The sequence below is a fragment of the Gymnodraco acuticeps genome, unplaced genomic scaffold (assembly GCF_902827175.1).
Source record: "Gymnodraco acuticeps unplaced genomic scaffold, fGymAcu1.1, whole genome shotgun sequence".
NCBI classification, from domain to species: Eukaryota; Metazoa; Chordata; class Actinopteri; order Perciformes; family Bathydraconidae; genus Gymnodraco; species Gymnodraco acuticeps.
The window spans coordinates 69,991-90,684 of NW_022992182.1; the positions used below are offsets into that span (position 1 = coordinate 69,991).

Sequence of the window (20,694 nt, forward strand, 5' to 3'; positions counted from 1 at the left end):
TGATATGTTATGAAACCATGTCTTGTTCCTAAAATGTTTTACATTTTAATAGAAATGTTACAAAATTCCTACTTTTTATGTTTTTATTGTATTTTTGTTTATAAACCTTTTTTTTCCATCATACATTAGGAATTTAAAACACAGTGTTCACCCACATTTATCTGACAGCTTTAGATACTTAAAGAAAATTAATCAGTGAAAAGCAGTAATTTCCTAAAAACTATTACATTCATGCAGCACTTTTTATGCATTATAGTGAGACTGGCAGAGTAAGGTCTGTCTCCCCCCTTGTGGGGTGTTGCCTGAGGGCTCTTATGCAATGAATAGCTGTAGCTGAGCTTTTGTATTGTGAATATGATAACAAAAAAACAGTATATATTGGGAAACAAATGACAATCAGACACCAGTTCCTCCCCCTAAAATACACTCAAAGTTTATTAGAAAGATTTAGACATTACATGAGTGCTTCTTTATTAATTTTATTTAGCACAAGACTTGTTTAAAAATGTGGTGAAGCAGTGTAACTCAGTATCATACGCCACTGACCGCCAACAAACTGTAAATAAAGTAGAACATAAGTAAACAGGTGTTTGTGACTCGTCCCCCCTCCTTCTAGGTTTTACAGCCATTGATACCCTTTACCGACAGTGAGAGAAAAGAGATGACAAATCAACGAGACAGGAACGAAACTGGAGAAATTGTGCACAGCTTCAAAACAAGGCATTCCTGTGCATAAGTAGCCGTATTGTTAACGTTATATTCCTGATCCAACAGTCATATGTGGCAAAGACTAGCTGCAAAATGGAGTGCAAAACACCTGAGGTTCTTCATGGTGACATATCAATTTACCCCCGTGAACAAAACAACAAAACACTTTGCTTTCATCGGGTAGGAGTGAACATCTTTTCAGTATTGGCGGCCTGAAGGATAGCCACTCCTTCAGAAGCAGAGGACGAAAGCAGGACAGAGGAGTGAAGCTCAGGACATTTTAAATTCCTCACTTCCCCCCTAAAACACTCATTTCTTGGCGGTCTTGGTGACCATGTTGCGGGGGGGAGTCACGGGACGGCTGCCGTTGGGCTTCTTCTTCTCAGCTGGTTTCAAAATCTATAGAAAATGGAGATGAAAACACTGTTAGAGAGTAGGTCTGAACGATTAATCCGTTCTTCTTGTGTGTCAGTCACCAATCAGAAGTGCTGTGCCCCACATGCACCAGCCATTGTTAACCAATCAGAAGTGGCCCATGATAGAAGGTGATAGACAGATTGATCCAATCACCTGCCAAGTATTTTTGAAAGTGCCCGCCCTTTCCAAATGGCTTCCAATGGAGCTCTAGATGGTTTCTGAGTCAGGTTAGTAATGCTCCATCACATGTTTCTATTACAAGGTGAATCTTAAACTGAAGCTTGACTTTAAAGCAACCCAACGGAAGCTTCATGTAAGTTTAGTTATTTCACTTCGGGCTGCGTGGGTGCTAGAGACGGGAGCACGTTGATGCGACCTTCCTAGCCGGAGATATGGCCGCATTTTACAATAAACTTCCGTTGGGTCGCTTAAAAACAAATATCGCAAATCGAATCACAGTCGCAATATCGTTTTTCTCATACTGATATTCTGAACAATCTGTGCCGTTGTATTTTCTGTAAAGTGTCTCTACTGTAGGCTATTTTTATTATATGTACAGCACTTTGGCGCGACCAAAAATCGTTTATAAATGTGCTATATAAATAAAACTTGATTTGATATCCGTCAGAAAAATCGCAATTAGATTATTTCCCTAAATCGTGCATCCCTATTAGAGAGGAATCCTTTCTTTTGCAGGTGACCCAGTTTTTACCCTGCACAGTTTGAGGTTCATATAGCGCTTTCCCCCGAACTAGGCCGATGGGGGGGAGATTTGGTTTCACACCAAAAAGGATCTGGAACTAGTCCCTAGTTCGCGCAAACCTTTTCACCCCAGATCGTCCCTGCTAGAGAGGTGGTACTTTCCTGAGGAGGAAATGGTTCGTGGGTGTGTCGGCCACGCTAAACATTTCTGATTGGCTGGATTGCAAACCACGCACCGTAAAACTCCGAAAAGTTTTGTGAAGCCGCCATTTTATTTGCTTGCATTAGCATTATTAGCATTAGCCCAGCGCACGAACGGAGAGAGACTAACTTATGGCAACACAAGAAAACATGGGAGCGGTGGAAACCCAAGCTGTATAACATGCGCACAAAAACCACAACTTCAGTCAACTCCATCATGTCTGAGGAAGATGAACAGACGCCTCTTGTACAGCGGGCGGCAGTATATGCCGTGAAGTTGTTTGCGGCCTGCCAGTAAACCCAAAGCAGAAGAAGAAGAAGTGAAGTCAGCGGCTTCATTTGCCTAATCCTCCCTCAGGGACTTATTCCGGTGAGAACGCGATCTACTAGGACAGTTCGAGGGACTAAAGAGTTCGGGGGGAACAAGTACCGGCTAAGTACTTGGTGTGAAAGTGGCTATAGAGAACATTTTTCATTATTTTCTTTAATATTTATATAATAATAATAAATAATACATTTTATTTCAAAGCGCTTTTCCAGGTGCTCAAAGACGCTTTACAGTGGTTTGATAAAACATGATAAAATAGAATAAAGAATAGAAATAAAGGAGACTACAATGAGGTAGCTTTTATTAAAGTTCTAACTGCAGTGACAGATGAACTGACGTCTCTTAATGTGCGTCTAAAATGTGGCTTTATTTCTACATTTTTTGATGGTTTTATATCCTTTAATACCCTCCACCGACAGTGAGACAAAAGACAAATCAATAAGAAATTAAATTAAGAGATTCAAAGAAACCATTTCGGTTTCTCACTATTTTCAATTCATAAAAACTAATAAATGTAATGTTAAATTGTTAAAACAAGACATTGAAGTATTTTTTAAATGAATGTTCTACCTGTAGTCACAATCATCTGATATTTTGTCTCCTAATTTTGCGTCTTTATTTAATTTCTTTGATCAATTCGGACATTCTTCTAATAAATCCCGGTTTTAGGACAAAACTCTGCAGTATTACTAATGTGTGATTTTCATTTTTATATTTAATAAGTTAGCTTGCTCTTATTATTTCTTCCTTGGGACTCAAAAGGATTTCTGATCTAGCAGAAGTCTGAAAGATGCATTTAGGTTGAAGTGAATACACTTTGCTATCCCTTTATTTTAACACTCTTATGGCGCATTTCCACTGCAGCGGGTAGCCCCGTTTAAGCGTCCTTAACCGTCCTCAAGCGGCCAGGCCAGTTTTTGGTGGCGTTTCCATATAGCCTAGTACCGGCCAGCGGGTACTTTTTCCCTCTTTTTCCGGCCTCATAAAATCGTGGTTCCCTCAGACCAGGGACAGGGCTGAACTAGTGACGTCAACACTCTCGACTGCTGATTGGTCAGAGAGAATCGTCACAAGATCGTGCGCGAGTTCATCCCTAGCGTCGCATATATATCTAGAAGCAAGCTTGCAGCATTTTTATAAACAGCATTTTGTAAACGGATGAGCTACAAAAATGGCTACGTCTAATAAGAAAAGCACACCGTGGTCGACCGAGGAGGTGACGACGTTCCTACATCTCATTGGGGATGATCAAATCCAGCGGGAGCTCGACGGAACAACTCGAAATGTGAAAGTGTTCCAGGATGTCTCTGCACAGATGCCCCGCCTACACTGCGTTGCTACCCCAGGTCCTAAACTGTAATGGAAATGCACCACGGCCTCGGACGGCCAGCGAGGCAGCCCGAGGCCTGAGCGAGGACGCTTAAACGGGACTACCCCGCTGCAGTGGAAATGTGCCATTAACCTATAACCTTCCAATGTGTTGTATCGCTAGCCAATAGAGCGGAGCAGGGATGACGTATTTACCGGGAAGTAAACTGCTGGTTCCCTCGACAAAAAAGCAACGGGATTTCTCCATAGGATTTGGAAAATAGCTCGAAATAAGGTCAGTGGAAAACGAACCCGTTTGATAAATGCACGTTTTGTTCAGCCGGATAATCTCCACACGTCTACCCTACTTTTATTATTTTAGAATCATAAATCTAATGGCCAGAAGCAAAATGCTAACGTCATGCTATAAAGGAACTACAGCAGCACGACTTCAACGCCAACTTAAGATCCATATTCAAACACACAGATTGTAAATGGTACGAGTTGAAGCGTTTGTTTGAACAGTTTGCAGGAGGCAGGGACTTGCTTTCAAGCAGAACAGAAACTAACTTAGAGGAGTGTTTACGTGTTCGGCGTAATGACGTACAACGGCCTCCACAACTTCTGTAGTTCAATTCAGCCACTTGGTATCCATTAATTCAGCCATCGTTTTTCAGACACGTGAACTCTTCAGAAATCACCAGTGGGGTCACTGATGATGGATTTAATGTCGTAGAACAAAACGTGATCTGTCTCTTCAATGTGTCTCAACCACAGACCTTATTCCAGCTGTTTTCCAAAATCCTATGGAGAGATCCCATTGGCTCAGAGACGAGGGAACAGGAAGTGGAGAAACGCTGACTCGCTTCAGGGTGTTAGGACTCGTCACTGCACCGCTCTATTCAAGCTTCTTTATTTGTCAAACGAACATAGCTACAGTGTAGTTATGTCGAGGAAAATCTTGTGTCACAGGCTTCTCCAACAGTGCAACACAAAACACAGATAAACAGAAAAATATAGTGCGGAAAAAACTCTATTGGAGCGCGAGTGTCACATAGTGATGTCACCGCGTTCAGGAGGTAAACAAAGCTCACCTGAAAGGAGCACATGAGCGTCTCGTCCACACTCATCATGGCTCCAGCGTTATCGAACTCTCCGCAGTAGTTTGGCGCCGAGAACAAAGTGACCAGCTGACGCTTCGCAAAGAACTCGTAGCCGTCCTCCACGACCTGCGAAAGACAGGAGGTTTCAAACGGGTCGTTGAAAAGACATTTTGTTATTGAGCGTCAGGAGAAGCCTCGAGGTCCGGGTCACAAGATCGACACAATTAGAACATTTTACCTGCATCACAAATGTAATCATGTGTACTTTTCAGATGTTCCTCCGGCTCCGTCTTCAGGCGTCACCATTTTGTTCAAATAACACTAAATACTTCTGTTGAACTGAAGGCAGCTACTAGACTCATGCAAGAAGTCACAAGGTTTATTGATATGCTATATTTAATAAATATATTGTCCTTCATGTTTGTATTTTGGAGTATTTGTTCATAAATCTTAATCCACTGATTGAATTCGTTTTTCTAATTACTCTGTTGTTGCATTTTATTTCTTATTTTATTAAATGCTTCTTATCTTATAAATAAACACTGTTTTTCAGGGTAATTATTCTTCTTAAATATATATATTTTTTAATTCTTATGTTATGTAATTTACTTTTCTATTTAAGTTTAATTTTCATTAAGCTTATTGTACTATTTCCTTTTAATCTAAGATGCTTTATTTTACTAAATGCATGTTATTATATATACACTATTTTGAACTGGTTTTAATATTACTTTAGACACTATTTTATTTCTGTTATTGTATTTATTACCTTAATTCTCTTTTATATTTTAATCATCTATCTTATTATATAACTGTTATTGATTTTCTACTTATTTTATAAAATCAATAATATCAGTAACTATCTTTTATAGCTTATACTATTCTATTATATATGTTGTACTTTACTAAATACATCTAACGCTTTTTTATTTTGCACTGGTGTTAGCGTTACTTTTTAAACACTGTCATAATATATATTTTTAATTCTAATTTCGTTAACTAAAAGTATTTCACTTGTATTGCTGATGTAGCGTTTGCCACTGGTGTTAGCACTACTTCTTATATGCTATTCCATGTTGCCCTAATGTTAGAATGAGTTCTTATACGCCTTATATGTATATCTCTACTGGTTGTAGTTTCTGAGCAGCCTCCGTCACAAGGTTTTCCTGCCGCAGTAATAAAGTTATTTCTTATCTTATCTCTGTGAGGTCAGAGGGGGTCAAGTGACCTCCTCTGACCTCACAGCTGTGCCAGTTCTCTGCTCTGTTTGATGTTCAGAGACCCAACCACGTACATGCCACACACACACGGCGCCACACACACACGGAGACAGAGACACACACTTTGTTTGGTGTTATTGTGGGAGAATGCCTTATTAGGCCCATATTAAGACCAAAACTCATGTGCAACAACTTCCTTATTTACAATAAATAAGCACTCCGAGGGTTATTGAGGAAAAACTCTTAACTAGTACTAGAATATGGTCATGTCGAACAAGGCATTAATAAGTGTTTTATAAGGGCTAATAAAGAGCCAATATACTGCTAATATGCATGCTAATTAACAACTAGCTGATGGTGAATATGTGTACCTTACCACATATTTTTATATATATATTTGTATTTTTGTATTCGGGATTGTGTGAAACGGTATTTGGTCTCTCGGTCTGTCCACACAAACTGAAGGATTGACGATTAAGTTGACTTTGACTCTGATGTTACCTGATGCGCGCGGCAGATGAGATCCAGGTCGTGCTTGTGCAGGAACTTGGCCACCACCTCTGATCCGAAGGTGAAGGAGACGCCCCGGTCGTTCTCCCCCCAGCCCAGAACATCTTTATCGGGGTCGGACCACAGCAGGTCGCACAGCAGACCCTGGTCCGGCACGTCCGTCGGGCGCATGATGCGTCGGATCTGCTCCATGGACTGCAGGTCAGGTGACAGGCCTACACGCAGCAGGAGGAAGGGACAGATACACACAGCGGTCAATAACCATCACATGGGAGAGGCCTACGTCAGGGGAGACACTGTAATGGATTGATCGTGTTTGTACGAGTGTTTTTCAGATGTGATGGGGCTTTAAAGGGTCACATAGCATGCAAATCCACTTCTCCATGTCCTCTTCTACATCAACATGTGTCCCCCTCTTCTCCATGTCTCTTCTACATCAACATGTGTCCCCTCTTCTTCATGTCTCTTCTACATCAACATGTGTCCCCTCTTCTTCATGTCTCTTCTACATCAACATGTGTCCCTCTTCTTCATGTCTCTTCTACATTCAACATGTGTCCCCTCTTCTTCATGTCTCCTCTACATCAACTTGTGTCCCCTCTTCTTCATGTCTCTTCTACATCAACATGTGTCCCCTCTTCTTCATGTCTCTTCTACAATCAACATGTGTCCCCTCTTCTTCATGTCTCTTCTACATCAAACAGGTGTCCCCTCTTCTTCATGTCTCTTCTACAATCAACATGTGTCCCCTCTTCTTCATGTCTCTTCTACATGAAACATGTGTCCCCTCTTCTTCATTCTCTTCTACATCAACATGTGTCCCCTCTTCTTCATGTCTCTTCTACATGAAACATGTGTCCCCTCTTCTTCATGTCTCTTCTACATCAACATGTGGTCCCTCTTCTTCATGTCTCTTCTACGCAACATGCGGCCCTCTTCTCCATGTTCTTCTACGTCAACATTGTGTCCCCCTCTTCTCCATGTCTCTTCTAACATCAAACATGTGTCCCCTCTTCTTCATGTCTCTTCTACGTCAACATGGTGTCCCCCTCTTCTTCATGTCTCTTCTACATCAACAGTGTCCCCTCTTCTCCATGTCTCTTCTACATCAACATGGTCCCCTCTTCTTCATGTCTCGTCTACAATCAACATGTGTCCCCCTCTTCTTCATGTCTCTTCTACATCAACATGTGTCCCCTCTTCTTCATGTCTCTTCTACATCAACATGTGTCCCCTCTTCTTCATGTCTCTTCTACATCAACATGTTCCCCTCTTCTTCATGTCTCTTCTACATCAACATGTGTCCCCTCTTCTTCATGTCTCTTCTACATCAACATGTGTCCCCTCTTCTTCATGTCTCTTCTACGTCAACATGTGTCCCCTCTCTTCATGTCTCTTCTACATCAACATGCGTCACCTTTTCTACATGCTCTTTACTTCACATGTGTTCCTCTCTTCTTATGTCTCTTCTACATCAACATGTTCCCCTCTTCTTCATGTCTCTTCTACATCAACAGTGTCCCCTCTTCTTCATGTCTCTTCTACGTCAACATGTGTCCCCTCTTCTTCATGTCTCTTCTACTCAACATGTGTCCCCTCTTCTTCATGTCTCTTCTACGTCAACATGTGTCCCTCTTCATGTCCTCTTCTCTCTCACAAACATGTGTCCCCTCTTCTTCATGTCTCTTCTACGTCACATGTGTCCCCTCTTCTTCATGTCTCTTCTACATCAACATGCGTCATCCTTTTCTTCATGTCTCTTCTACTACGTCAACATTGTCCCTCTTCTCCATGTCTCTTCTACGTCAACATGCGTCACCTTTCTTCATGTCTCTTCTACTCAAACATGCGTCACCTTTTCTTCATGTCTCTTCTACGTCAACATGCGTCCCCTCTTCTCCATGTCTCTTCTACATCAACATGTGTCCCCTCTTCTCCATGTCTCTTCTACATCAACATGTGTCCCCTCTTCTCCATGTCTCTTCTACGTCAACATGTGTCCCCTCTTCTTCATGTCTCTTCTACGTCAACATGTGTCCCCTCTTCTTCATGTCTCTTCTACATCAACATGCGTCCCCTCTTCTTCATGTCTCTTCTACGTCAACATGCGTCCCCTCTTCTCCATGTCTCTTCTACATCAACATGTGTCCCCTCTTCTCCATGTCTCTTCTACATCAACATGTGTCCCCTCTTCTTCACGTCTCTTCTACGTCAACATGTGTCCCCTCTTCTTCACGTCTCTTCTACGTCAACATGCGTCCCCTCTTCTTCACGTCTCTTCTACGTCAACATGCGTCCCCTCTTCTCCATGTCTCTTCTACATCAACATGTGTCCCCTCTTCTTCATGTCTCTTCTACATCAACATGTGTCCCCTCTTCTTCATGTCTCTTCTACATCAACATGTGTCCCCTCTTCTTCATGTCTCTTCTACATCAACATGTATCCCCTCTTCTTCATGTCTCTTCTTCATCAACATGTGTCCCCTCTTCTTCATGTCTCTTCTACATCAACATGTGTCCCCTCTTCTTCATGTCTCTTCTTCATCAACATGTGTCCCCTCTTCTTCATGTCTCTTCTACATCAACATGTGTCCCCTCTTCTTCATGTCTCTTCTACATCAACATGTATCCCCTCTTCTTCATGTCTCTTCTTCATCAACATGTGTCCCCTCTTCTTCATGTCTCTTCTACATCAACATGTGTCCCCTCTTCTTCATGTCTCTTCTTCATCAACATGTGTCCCCTCTTCTTCATGTCTCTTCTACGTCAACATGTGTCCCCTCTTCTCCATGTCTCTTCTACGTCAACATGTGTCCCCTCTGTGTAAAGAGACTCTGAAAGTTTCAGGAACAAAGATTCTCTCTTTGTCCTGATCCATTAGGCGCTTTCACACCGGAGTACTTTAACCCGTACTTTTCCCGTTTAGTTCCATTAGTGCCTGGAATTTTGCGTTCACACCAAAAAGAGAACTTAGTTCAGAGAACTTTTACCCCCATTTGTAGTGCCTGCTAGAGAGGTGGTACTTTCCTGGGGAGAAAAAAGTACCAATTTCTGATTGGCTGGGCGAATTGCAAACCACGCCCCGTAAAACTCAGAAAAGTTTTGTATTTGCTGGCATTCCCTTGTCTTTCACCTGCAAACTGAATCTAACTACAGGTACACATAAATAACCTGAACCTGAAACTGCAGACACAGTCTCGAGGACAAACATGAGGGGCAAAGGTGCTTTGGAGTCCTAAAACCTGGAAATGAGTTTTCCTTGTCTTGAAGTTAATGAGTTTTTGATTGTAAGCCTGAAATAAAGTGGGGTTAAAACAGGCTGAAGATATTTAATTTCTATATATAAATATGTCAGTAAATAGGCCACTGGTGAATGTAAAAACAGCGGTTGCCTAATGGGACGACTAAACATAACCACTCCCAACATTAGCCACCTTTAGCTTAGCGGTGGTGACCTGAAGTCATGTGACCGTGCTGTAGTTCCTTTATAGCCCAACATTAGCCACCTTTAGCTTAGCGGTGGTGACCTGAAGTCATGTGACCGTGCTGTAGTTCCTTTATAGCCCAACATTAGCCACCTTTAGCTTAGCGGTGGTGACGTGAAGTCATGTGACCATGCTGTAGTTCCTTTATAGCCCAACATTAGCTTAGCGGTGGTGACGTGAAGTCATGTGACCGTGCTGTAGTTCCTTTATAGCCCAACATTAGCCACCTTTAGCTTAGCGGCGGTGACCTGAAGTCATGTGACCGTGCTGTAGTTCCTTTATAGCCCAACATTAGCCTCCTTTAGCTTAGCGGCGGTGACCTGAAGTCATGTGACCGTGCTGTAGTTCCTTTATAGCCCAACATTAGCCACCTTTAGCTTAGCGGTGGTAACGTGAAGTCATGTGACCGTGCTGTAGTTCCTTTATAGCCCAACATTAGCCACCTTTAGCTTAGCGGCGGTGACCTGAAGTCATGTGACCGTGCTGTAGTTCCTTTACAGCCCAACATTAGCCTCCTTTAGCTTAGCGGTGGTGACGTGAAGTCATGTGACCGTGCTGTAGTTCCTTTATAGCCCAACATTAGCCACCTTTAGCTTAGCGGTGGTGACGTGAAGTCATGTGACCGTGTTTGTAGTTCTTTTATAGCCCAACATTAGCCACCTTTAGCTTAGCGGTGGTGACGTGAAGTCATGTGACCGTGCTGTAGTTCCTTTATAGCCCAACATTAGCCACCTTTAGCTTAGCGGGGGTGACCTGAAGTCATGCGACCGTGCTGTAGTTCCTTTATAGCCCAACATTAGCCACCTTTAGCTTAGCGGTGGTGACGTGAAGTCATGTGACCGTGCTGTAGTTCCTTTACAGCCCAACATTAGCCTCCTTTAGCTTAGCGGTGGTGACGTGAAGTCATGTGACCGTGCTGTAGTTCCTTTATAGCCCAACATTAGCCACCTTTAGCTTAGCGGTGGTGACGTGAAGTCATGTGACCGTGTTGTAGTTCTTTTATAGCCCAACATTAGCCACCTTTAGCTTAGCGGTGGTGACGTGAAGTCATGTGACCGTGCTGTAGTTCCTTTATAGCCCAACATTAGCCACCTTTAGCTTAGAGGGGGGGCCCTGAAGTCATGCGACCGTGCTGTAGTTCCTTGTGTAAAAGCAATATCCATTAAAAATTGCTAGAGCTTAAATATTGATTTTACTTCCAATAAAAACTCAAACCCACCTCCGTGGCAGCAGAAGATCTTCTCATCAACAATGGCGGAAATGGGGAGGCAGTTAAAACAATCTGTGAAGGTCTTCCAGAGCTTGATGTTGTACCTTCTTTTACCTAAAGAGCAAGAAGAAAACATAAATGAATACAACATTATATAAAAATACATTTCCAAGTGTAAACCTTAGAGATCTTCTTAGAAGCCTAGCGATAACATTTAAAACGTCTACATGCAAAACATCAATTTCACTTTATCATGAAGGTTTTTTACATTATTTTGTGTATTCAATTGTTCTGTTCCGTGTATTTTTTCCTTTCTTTTCACGAGCTGCGATAGTCTAGCTAACAATCAACAAACACCTCTGCATGCTGCATCTTATTTCTGTTCATGGTTGTGTACTTATGTGTTTGCCTACGTGTTACTTATCATGCTGTTCATCACCGTCACAGTGTAAGTGTCCCTGCTGTGGGATGAATAAGGGACTTCTGATTCGAAGCAGATTTTAAAGTGTACTTTAGCCACAGTATGAAATACAAGAGACAAAACACAGAAATTATATACAATTAGAACTACTACAATCTGCTTCAGAAATTAAAGCGGGAGAAAGGGCAACAATTATCCAAGAAACCCCCAAATGCCCTTAAAACATTGATAGAAAAGGCACAAAAAGGCAAGTATCTTAATCCTTCATCAGGCCATTTCACGCTACAAAAAAGCACATTTATCCTAAAGAAAATGTTTAAATGCAAGTATTTTAAACAGTATAAATATGTTGACTACAAAATACAATGCCAACTTCCTCCGAGGAGACTCACACTCGTCATAGAAGCCGTATATTCTGTTGATTGAAGCACACTCGTGGTTCCCCCTCAGCAGGAAGAAGTTCTCGGGGTATTTGATTTTGTAGGCCAGCAGCAGGCAGATGGTCTCCAGAGACTGCTTCCCCCGGTCCACGTAGTCCCCCAGGAACAGGTAGTTGCTCTCGGGGGGGAAGCCGCCGTACTCAAACAGCCGTAGCAGGTCGTAGTACTGCCCGTGGATATCGCCTGAGGGATAAAAGGGAATTAAGGCCCCATTTAGAGTCACTGGGTGTTTCTCAATGTTGAGGAAGGATCCTCCTGAGCCACGATTTCAAGGATGCTATGTCATCGAGTCCCGCCGAAGGACTGTTCCAATGTCCAGGATGCTTGGAATTCTACCGAGGACTGAATCCTTTGTTGCGGGAAATTTCGAGGCTGCACCGGTGACGCGGTCTTAAAATCCCCACAATGCTTTGCGCACGGACCTATTTCCAAAATCTTTGGCGGAATCGGGGCTTCTCATATGACGCACACCTGCACACTTGCTAGCCTGTTCCATTCTTCGTTCTCCGAATGAAATGAAGGATTCTTGCCTAGCCTCTGAAAGACCTGACTCGGAGGGACGAAGGGGGGCGTCCGGTAGGGCTGCACGGTATTGAAAAAAACTGACATCGCGATTTCCTCCCCCCCTGCGGTATATATTGCGGTTTTTTAACCTGTTAAACCCCAAAGTCCCGGCGGGTACGTTACTTTTTTTTTTCACGACAGTGTCTCAGGGGATCGTAATATTTAAGAACCTATTAATGTGTTTAAGGGAAATAATCTCAGCTAACTGACGATACAAACCATTTTTACCAAAACAAAAACACAAGTCTCATAAGAAGCATCTAAATGACCCCTGAGCGAAAAATGCTAACGCACTTTGGCACAGAACTCAAGATAAAAGTACCCTTATTATTACTTATCGTAGCTGTACTTACAAGATATCCGATTAAAGCTGAGGTTCCACAGATTATTTAGGTATATAGTATCATCACTGAGTCATCCGAACTCGTGACAGGGGAAGCAAACACAGACATCACAACACATACCTTTACGTAGCTTCTAGGGGAGATGTCTCACCGTAGCTGTCAATCTGATCAAAAGACGTGTTCAATGGCATTAAAACGAGAAAGAAAAAACGCGGCTGAATCGGTTAATCCATAGGTTTTTAACGTCTGTATAAAAAAATGATTTAATTTATAATCCATAATTCAATTTTTATGTAAATATCGCAGAGCAAAAGTTAGCTGCTAATGGTAGCCACCAGCAGTGGCGTTTTCTCCCGGAGGCCAAGGGAAGCCAGGCTTCCCCTGTTTTTTCGGATTGTAGTTATAATTTAAATAAATAAATAAAAACACTTTGTTTTGTTTCGATAATTCTCCTTTGCTGTGTGTTGCTGCCGGCCCGGCTCTCCCCCATTCTCATTGAGTATTTTACAAAGAGTGAAACAAACAGCGCCCCTCTAGATGTTATGGTGAAACAGTAGATTGCACTCACTGTTGCGAGAGGAGGCCAGCCGAATCTAGCTTCCCTTGGTGAAAAAAAATGGAGGGATTGACCAATCAGATGAGGCCCACGTGATGCCCCTGCCAACCTGTGATTGGTCAGGGCCATGCCAAGGGAAGCTAGCCGCCTCTTGCTTCCCTTCAGAGGCGGCTGGCGGCTGGCGATTTGATTGGACACTGCCATCCAATCAAATCACATCAACATCAGTTTTAATACTGTAACTGTCATCACCGCCGTTAGAAATTATCAAGCAAATGAAGCATTATGGAGGGTGGAGATTTGGCGTACTTAATCAAACATAACTTTACTAAACTTCCGCTACAGCAGCAACTAAAAATTAAATCAGATGACAGGCAAATGCCCGCACTCGAGCTGTGTGTACGCAGAGGAAAAAGGGAGAGAATCGGACGTTCAATGAGGACAATTATGTCCGCACGGAGTGGCTAACTGGAAGCGCTAAACTTCAGCGTCTAATTTGCTGGACATGTCTTCTTTTTGACAAGGATTCGTGCTCCCTGAACAATCCTTGGGCAACTTCAGGATTCATCGACCTTGCCAACCTGTCACGGGCAATTGAGAGGCACGGTAAATCCAAAAATCACATAGATTGTGTGATTGTCTGCATACATTAATAAGTAAAATGCTTAAATTAATAAGGAGAGAGTTTCAGCTGGAGAGTGCGTGCGGACCTGTCGGTTAGATAACAGGCGTGTGCAAGTCCTGCATCTGTGTGATACAAATGTGTGTCAAATGATACCGGGCGCTGTAATCACTCATCTGGTTACGTTATTGACCACCCCCCGACCCAAAAAATGGGCTTCCCCTACATTTTTCCCCACGCCACGCTACTGGCCACCAGAGTGGCTGCTGCTTCCGGTCTTGGCTATGCGGAAGTCCAGCGCAGTCTAACACACACACACGAACAAATAAGGAGTGAGAGTGACGCGTAGCCAAAACCGGAAGCTGCATACACTCTGGTGGCTACCATTAGCAGCTAACTGTTGTGCTCCAATTTGTACATAAAAATGGAATTATGGATTATAAACAATTGCTTCAAAGCCACATATACATTATCAACCTATGGATCAACCGATTCAGCCGTGTTTTTTCTTTCTCGTTTTAATGCCATTGAACACGTCTTTTGATCAGATTGACAGCTATGGTGAGACGATCTCCCGTAAAAGCTACGTAAAGGTACGTGTTGTGATGTCTGTGTTTGCTTCCCCTGTTGCGAGATCGGATCGCTTAGATACTATACTTAAATAATCTGTGGAGTCTCAGCTTTAATCGGATATATTGTATGTGCAGTTTCGCTAAGTAATAAGGGTATCTTTATTTTGAATTCTGTGCTAAAGTGCGTTAGCATTTTTTTTTTTAATGAATAAAACCGCACGTCCCTGCGGTGTGAATACCGCGCATGCGCATACCGCGGTTATCGCCATGGCACGGTATATCGTTCAGCCCTAGTGTCCGGTGCCTTGCTCAAGGGCACCACGGCAGGGCAGGAGGTGAACTGGGACCTCTCCAAGTAGCAGTCCACACTCCATATTTAGGTCTGTTCGGAGTCTTGAACCGGCGACCCTACGGCTCACAGTCCAAGCCCCTACTGACTGGGCCACTGCCGGACTGAATGGCAGTATAAACTACACAAGATAACTAATTACTGGAAATGTAATTTAACATCCTTTAATATGTAATTTAAATGTTGATTGTTAAAGCAACATAATGATTTTTGTAATCTACATATAAGCCTATGTTTGGCTTAGTAACAGTAACTGATTAGCTTCAAAGATAACACAAAATATAACGAAAAAAACAAACCTAAAAACATGAAAATATTAAGTTATAAAGCTGAAAAAAAAAAAAACAGTTTACAAAATATCTTATATCAAATGTAACAATAAGTTAGTTGCATGATATAAAAAGAGAGGAAGATGTTATTGTTATGCAAATAGTGCACAATACAATGACAGTTAACACTTTATATTATAAGGAATTCATTTGTAATTTAGTTACAGAGAGAGATTTGTATTACTATTATTTCGTGATAAATAGCGGCGTGTCTCACCACAGATCTTGAGCGGGGCCTCCAGCTCCAGCAGGATTGGCTGACTGAGGAAAATCTCCCGGGATTTCAGGCACAATCCACGGATCTCGTTCTCCTGCAGCTGCACATTCTTCCCCGGCTTCGCTCCTCTGACTGCACCAGCAACAAAACACACCCAAACACATCAGGTAAAGTGAGCACAAGATGCATAAAGACTGTATGCAAAGGACACAAGTGCACAGCAGCACAATGGTAGTGTATAGACTTTTTGCAATACTTTTTATTTTATTATATACGTTGCATTGTTGGAGGAGCTTAGGTCACAAGATTTTGATTGCCATTTCTCCACTGTATGTGCATATGACAATAAAACCTTTGAATCTTTGTGTATATTTGTTTGAAGCCTTGGTACACAGGCACCACTATTAAACTGTTCTATGTAACTGAAGAGTCCATTGACATGGCAATAAAGAACATGCCAGAAAGCATCCCCCAAGTCCCCTCAACAATGAGAATACACCAGATTCTCACAACCTCTCCTGGACAGATGTTGTACCGGATGTGAGCTGTATGTGCACTGTAGACAAGATTTACCATTGCACATGCTATAACACAAAGGCATTCAGCTTCAACAAACCAACGACCACACCAGCAATAGAAGAGATAACATGAGGTCCAGATGTTATACAAAAGTGGTGTGTAATAAAATATGACAGTGACTTCTATCCTGGCATCATCACTGCCATTGATGAGGTTCAAGTGCAAGTGAAATGCATGCACAGCGCTGGAGTAACAGGTTATTTTGGCCTGCAAGAGAAGACATGATCTGGTACCTATTTGAGGATGTCATTTGTTTCAACCGCCTCAGCCTGTGACCAGCCGTCATCATGAGATAAAAAAGAAGTTTGGGCCAAATTGGCAAAATAGAAGATGAAAAAATGTTTCCTCGTACTTGTCATTAGCTCCAATTGAAATAATGACATGCATGCAGTGTGTTTTGTTGGCTTTCAAAAACAAAATGAAATTGTATTGAACTGTTAAATTACTTAATTGAAAAAGTAATGTTAAGCTGACAATTAATCAATTATTAAATGAATTGTAGATTACCAATGTTATGTTGTAATAAATGTGTTTATTAAAAGGTCACATGTCATGGCCATTTCCACTGATCATAATTCCATTGTTGAGGTCTACTAGAATAGATTTATACTGTGCAATTTTCCAAACTCCCATTGTTTCGCATACAGCATCTCTGTAAACTACGTGTATTTACTCTCTCCACCAAACGGCTCGTTGCAGCTCTTGCCCCCCCCCCTCCCAGTGTGCTCCGATTGGTCGGGACCAGTCGGGACGTTGTGAATCGCGCTAAGCTCCGTGGAGGTGTGATTTCCTTGTTTAGCGATACACAGCGAAACACAGCCAAACTCACCCTGAGCACACACAAAGTCACAGCCGAAGTAAAAACAATAAGTGTGGCTTGATATTGAGTAAGAAAAAGGTTGATAAACGCTGTGAGAATGGGTCTGTAGAGAGAACGGGTCTGCAGAGAGAATGGGTCTGTAGAGAGAATGGGTCTGTAGAGAGAACGGGTCTGCAGAGAGAATGGGTCTGCGGAGAGAACGGGTCTGCAGAGAGAACGGGTCTGCAGAGAGAATGGGTCTGCAGAGAGAACGGGTCTGTAGAGAGAATGGGTCTGCAGAGAGAACGGGTCTGCAGAGAGAATGGGTCTGTAGAGAGAATGGGTCTGCAGAGAGAATGGGTCTGCGGAGAGAATGGGTCTGCAGAGAGAACGGGTCTGTAGAGAGAATGGGTCTGCAGAGAGAATGGGTCTGCAGAGAGAATGGGTCTGCAGAGAGAACGGGTCTGTAGAGAGAATGGGTCTGCAGAGAGAATGGGTCTGCAGAGAGAATGGGTCTGTAGAGAGAATGGGTCTGCAGAGAGAATGGGTCTGCGGAGAGAATGGGTCTGCGGAGAGAATGGGTCTGCAGAGAGAATGGGTCTGCAGAGAGAACGGGTCTGCAGAGAGAATGGGTCTGCAGAGAGAATGGGTCTGCAGAGAGAATGGGTCTGCAGAGAGAATGGGTCTGCAGAGAGAATTTCACCGCGATCCCAACTGTCTGTTATCAGCCTGCAGCCAGGGAGGAGAGATCAGCAGAGCTGCATGCTCCGAGTGTGAGGAAGTCCGTGGATTGGTCAATTTGGACCAATCAGCAGGGGCTTAACGTAACGGCTCCGCGGACGTAACGTAACGGCTCCACGGATTGGTCCATTTTGTTCCGGGTACGACATGGTATCATATGTCCCCGGAAGAATCAAATGGATGATGACGTTTCACCAACGAGGCGTTTTGGAGAGGTATTTTCTGTATTAGAGTTTACTCGCTACAGGGTGCACTTTGAGGGTTTTGACTCTGCACACCGTTTACATGCATAAAAACCTTCATAACACAAGGGGACGGGTAATAACCGGAAAAGCATGACATGTGACCTTTAAAACAATGCTTCGAGCAGTTATCAATACATTTCTATCAAATCTTATCGTGTGTCCTTAAATGATTATTACCACATCAGTCTAATATTGAACCATGATAATAATTTTAAAAAGGAAAACTTACCAAAACAAGATTTAAAAAATACAAACATACATTTTCTGAATCAATTCAATCTATTAAGTCAGTCCTGTCACAAACTGTCACGACAGGGTCAGTCCTGTCACACAGGAAATTATAATACAGAAATTGACTATTTATTTATTTTTTAAGTGAAATAACCTCTACAATTGTGAGCTTGGAGGTGGGGGGTCATATCCACATCAGCTGTTTAGAAAAAGAATTGGTGTAAAAGTATTTTCTTTACAACAATATGACTACCTGGTGATTATTCTTTCCTTACCGTCCACTACAGTTAACTGATAGGTTGCTAAGAATTCTTAAAAGGATTAAAAACACATTTTAGATACAATCAGGGACATGTGATCAATGGGAAAATGTTATTTGTATTAAAAAAATATATTAGGAAGCCATTCTACCGTACTCACATTTGTCTGTGACAGGGCCTGACATCTTAAGGGTGAAACTCATTTAAAAATAGATTTTATTCAATAATAAAAACATGCGGAGATGGGACAATATGTGTTCCTAACAGTTTAACATGTTCTCCATATGACCTGTTATTGAAATTGAAAAAAAAATAAAAATGTCTTCAGTATATTTAGATGTGGAAATATACGTTTCTGGTAGAATGACTCACCTGGCTGCTAAATCTCAGAACTGTTACAGGATGTGTATTTTGTAAAGTGTGTAATGTTTATTTTTCAAATGTTGTATCTTTAATATTTTTTAACGCATGCTTCTAAGGTAATATTAAGCTGTCTTTGGCTCTTTTTTGCTGAAACAAATGCAAAAAGGTATTCTGATATTTGTGTGTGATAAATACAGTGTGTGTTGGATGTTTTGTGCCCTTTCTGTACATTAAAGTCTTCAATCTGGATCCAAAAAAGGCTTGAAATGACAACAAACCCAAAAGAAAAAGGTGACTGTAGGTCATTCACAAGATGTTAAAAACAAGAAGTGCGCCGTTGGCTGAAGCAAATTTCCGTAGTGGCCAAACGGTGGTACTACAGCTGCAGTGACGTCATTTTGGCCCAAAAAGACTTTTCCCCATTGACTTATATTGGGAATAAAACGCCTGTAAATCCGCGGTTTTTTATTTTTTAGCTAAACAAACAACCCAGCACGAACACTTGTATATCCTTTATTTTAATCATTAGGGTTTAAAAGTTGTGAAATGAAGCTAAAAAGCTGAATCTAGAGATATGTTGTCTCTCCATCTCTCCTCTTCATTTGACAGCGAGAGCGGGAGATTGGAGGCGGGACTTAAGGGAAAACTCTAGTGCGCATGCTCTGTAAACAAAAGGACCCGGATGAGCAGAAATATAGGAATTTGCCTACATATACACAGTTAAAAAATATCACCAAAACAATAATACAAAAATTATTATAAGATATTAAATATATTTCTATGTATTGTTTTGTTTATCTTCTAGTGCTCATATGTATATATTAATAATCTGTATTTAATTACTTCTCAATCATGTGCAATGACTTATGCTATTGTGCATGGGATGACTAAAGTATATCTTATCTTAACATTAAGATAGAAAATAACTTGCATGAAATATAGATATGCTAAAAAAAAAAACGACCTAGAGACAGTATACCATTACAAAAAAAAGAAGAATATTTAAATATAATTATGTGCAGTATTGTTATGAAATAATGATCCGGGTACTATCTGAGTATACTGTCTATATATAGTAATACTAATATACTCTATTTTGGGCTTCATGCGCCACTGATTAACTCCCATAGGAATGAACGGTGTTTCTCTTCATACATCAGTGGTTATTGAGAGTGTAATTTAAGCAATTAAAAGGAAATACAGTTAAATAGTGCTAATAACTTAAAGCCGAATTACAGATACTTATAAAACACGTTTAAAAAACCCAAATTCTTAAAGTGTTTCTTGGGTTTTTTGACACAAAATACAATCAAATGAAACTGGCCCATTTCTCAGTGGAGTTCGGTTAAAATCCTACGGCTATATCAACCAAAACACGTTAACAAATTAAATGTTAATATGTTCTTACCTTCTAAAAGTCGCTGGATGATACTGTCGATGTTGAGTTTGTCCACATCAGCCATGGTAGATTTGGTGTTGAAATAAACCTGTGAAATCTAGGTTAGCACGTTTTGATGGATGTTAGCCTAGCATTAGCTACCTAGCTTCTCCGGCTAAAATGTACAGATGCTCTTCGGTGACCCTGTGTTGAATTTAGCTGCTTAAAGATAATTCCCACAATCTAATAAACTACTTAGACACCGCGATGAATTACAAAATCTGCATCCAATGGAGGGTTTTGATAAGAAAACAGAGATAAAAAAAAAAGAAGCCGCACTAGCTGTTAGCTAGCGATGGTGTCAGTGTTTTTCTCTGCCGCACCTCGCACTGCTCGCCAAGCCGCTTCAAGGAGGCTGAATCCGGGGAAACGACACGCTGCTGCCCCCTGATGGACCGGTGGAGAAGGGGACTTTAACCTACTTAGATATAG

General features: G+C 41.7%; 1 protein-coding gene across 2 annotated transcripts; it reads right to left on the reverse strand.

Annotated features, from left to right (window-relative positions):
- Positions 1-411: 411 nt before the first annotated feature.
- Positions 412-20,611, reverse strand: ppp1cc (protein phosphatase 1, catalytic subunit, gamma isozyme). Of its 2 annotated transcripts, none has more exons than XM_034205067.1 (7): positions 20,233-20,611; positions 15,607-15,738; positions 12,006-12,236; positions 11,202-11,306; positions 6,489-6,712; positions 4,759-4,893; positions 412-1,107 (listed from the first exon to the last, which is right to left on the reverse strand). In XM_034205067.1, the coding sequence occupies exons 1-7, from the start codon at positions 20,285-20,287 to the stop codon at positions 1,018-1,020; spliced, it is 972 nt and encodes a 323-aa protein (XP_034060958.1). In that variant the 5' UTR covers positions 20,288-20,611; the 3' UTR covers positions 412-1,017. The 2 variants fall into 2 exon arrangements, with proteins under 2 accessions (XP_034060958.1, XP_034060957.1); XM_034205066.1 differs by having other exon boundaries at positions 15,607-15,747.
- Positions 20,612-20,694: the final 83 nt, after the last annotated feature.

Excerpts from the sequence above, each read along its gene's own strand:
- ppp1cc (XM_034205066.1), bottom strand. The coding sequence starts at position 20,287 with ATGGCTGATGTGGACAAACTCAACATCGACAGTATCATCCAGCGACTT. Across the intron at positions 11,307-12,005 it reads ATACGGCTTCTATGACGAGT|GTAAAAGAAGGTACAACATC; the intron begins GTGAGTCTCCTC and ends CTTGCTCTTTAG. Across the intron at positions 6,713-11,201 it reads GATCTTCTGCTGCCACGGAG|GCCTGTCACCTGACCTGCAG; the intron begins GTGGGTTTGAGT and ends TGCTGCGTGTAG.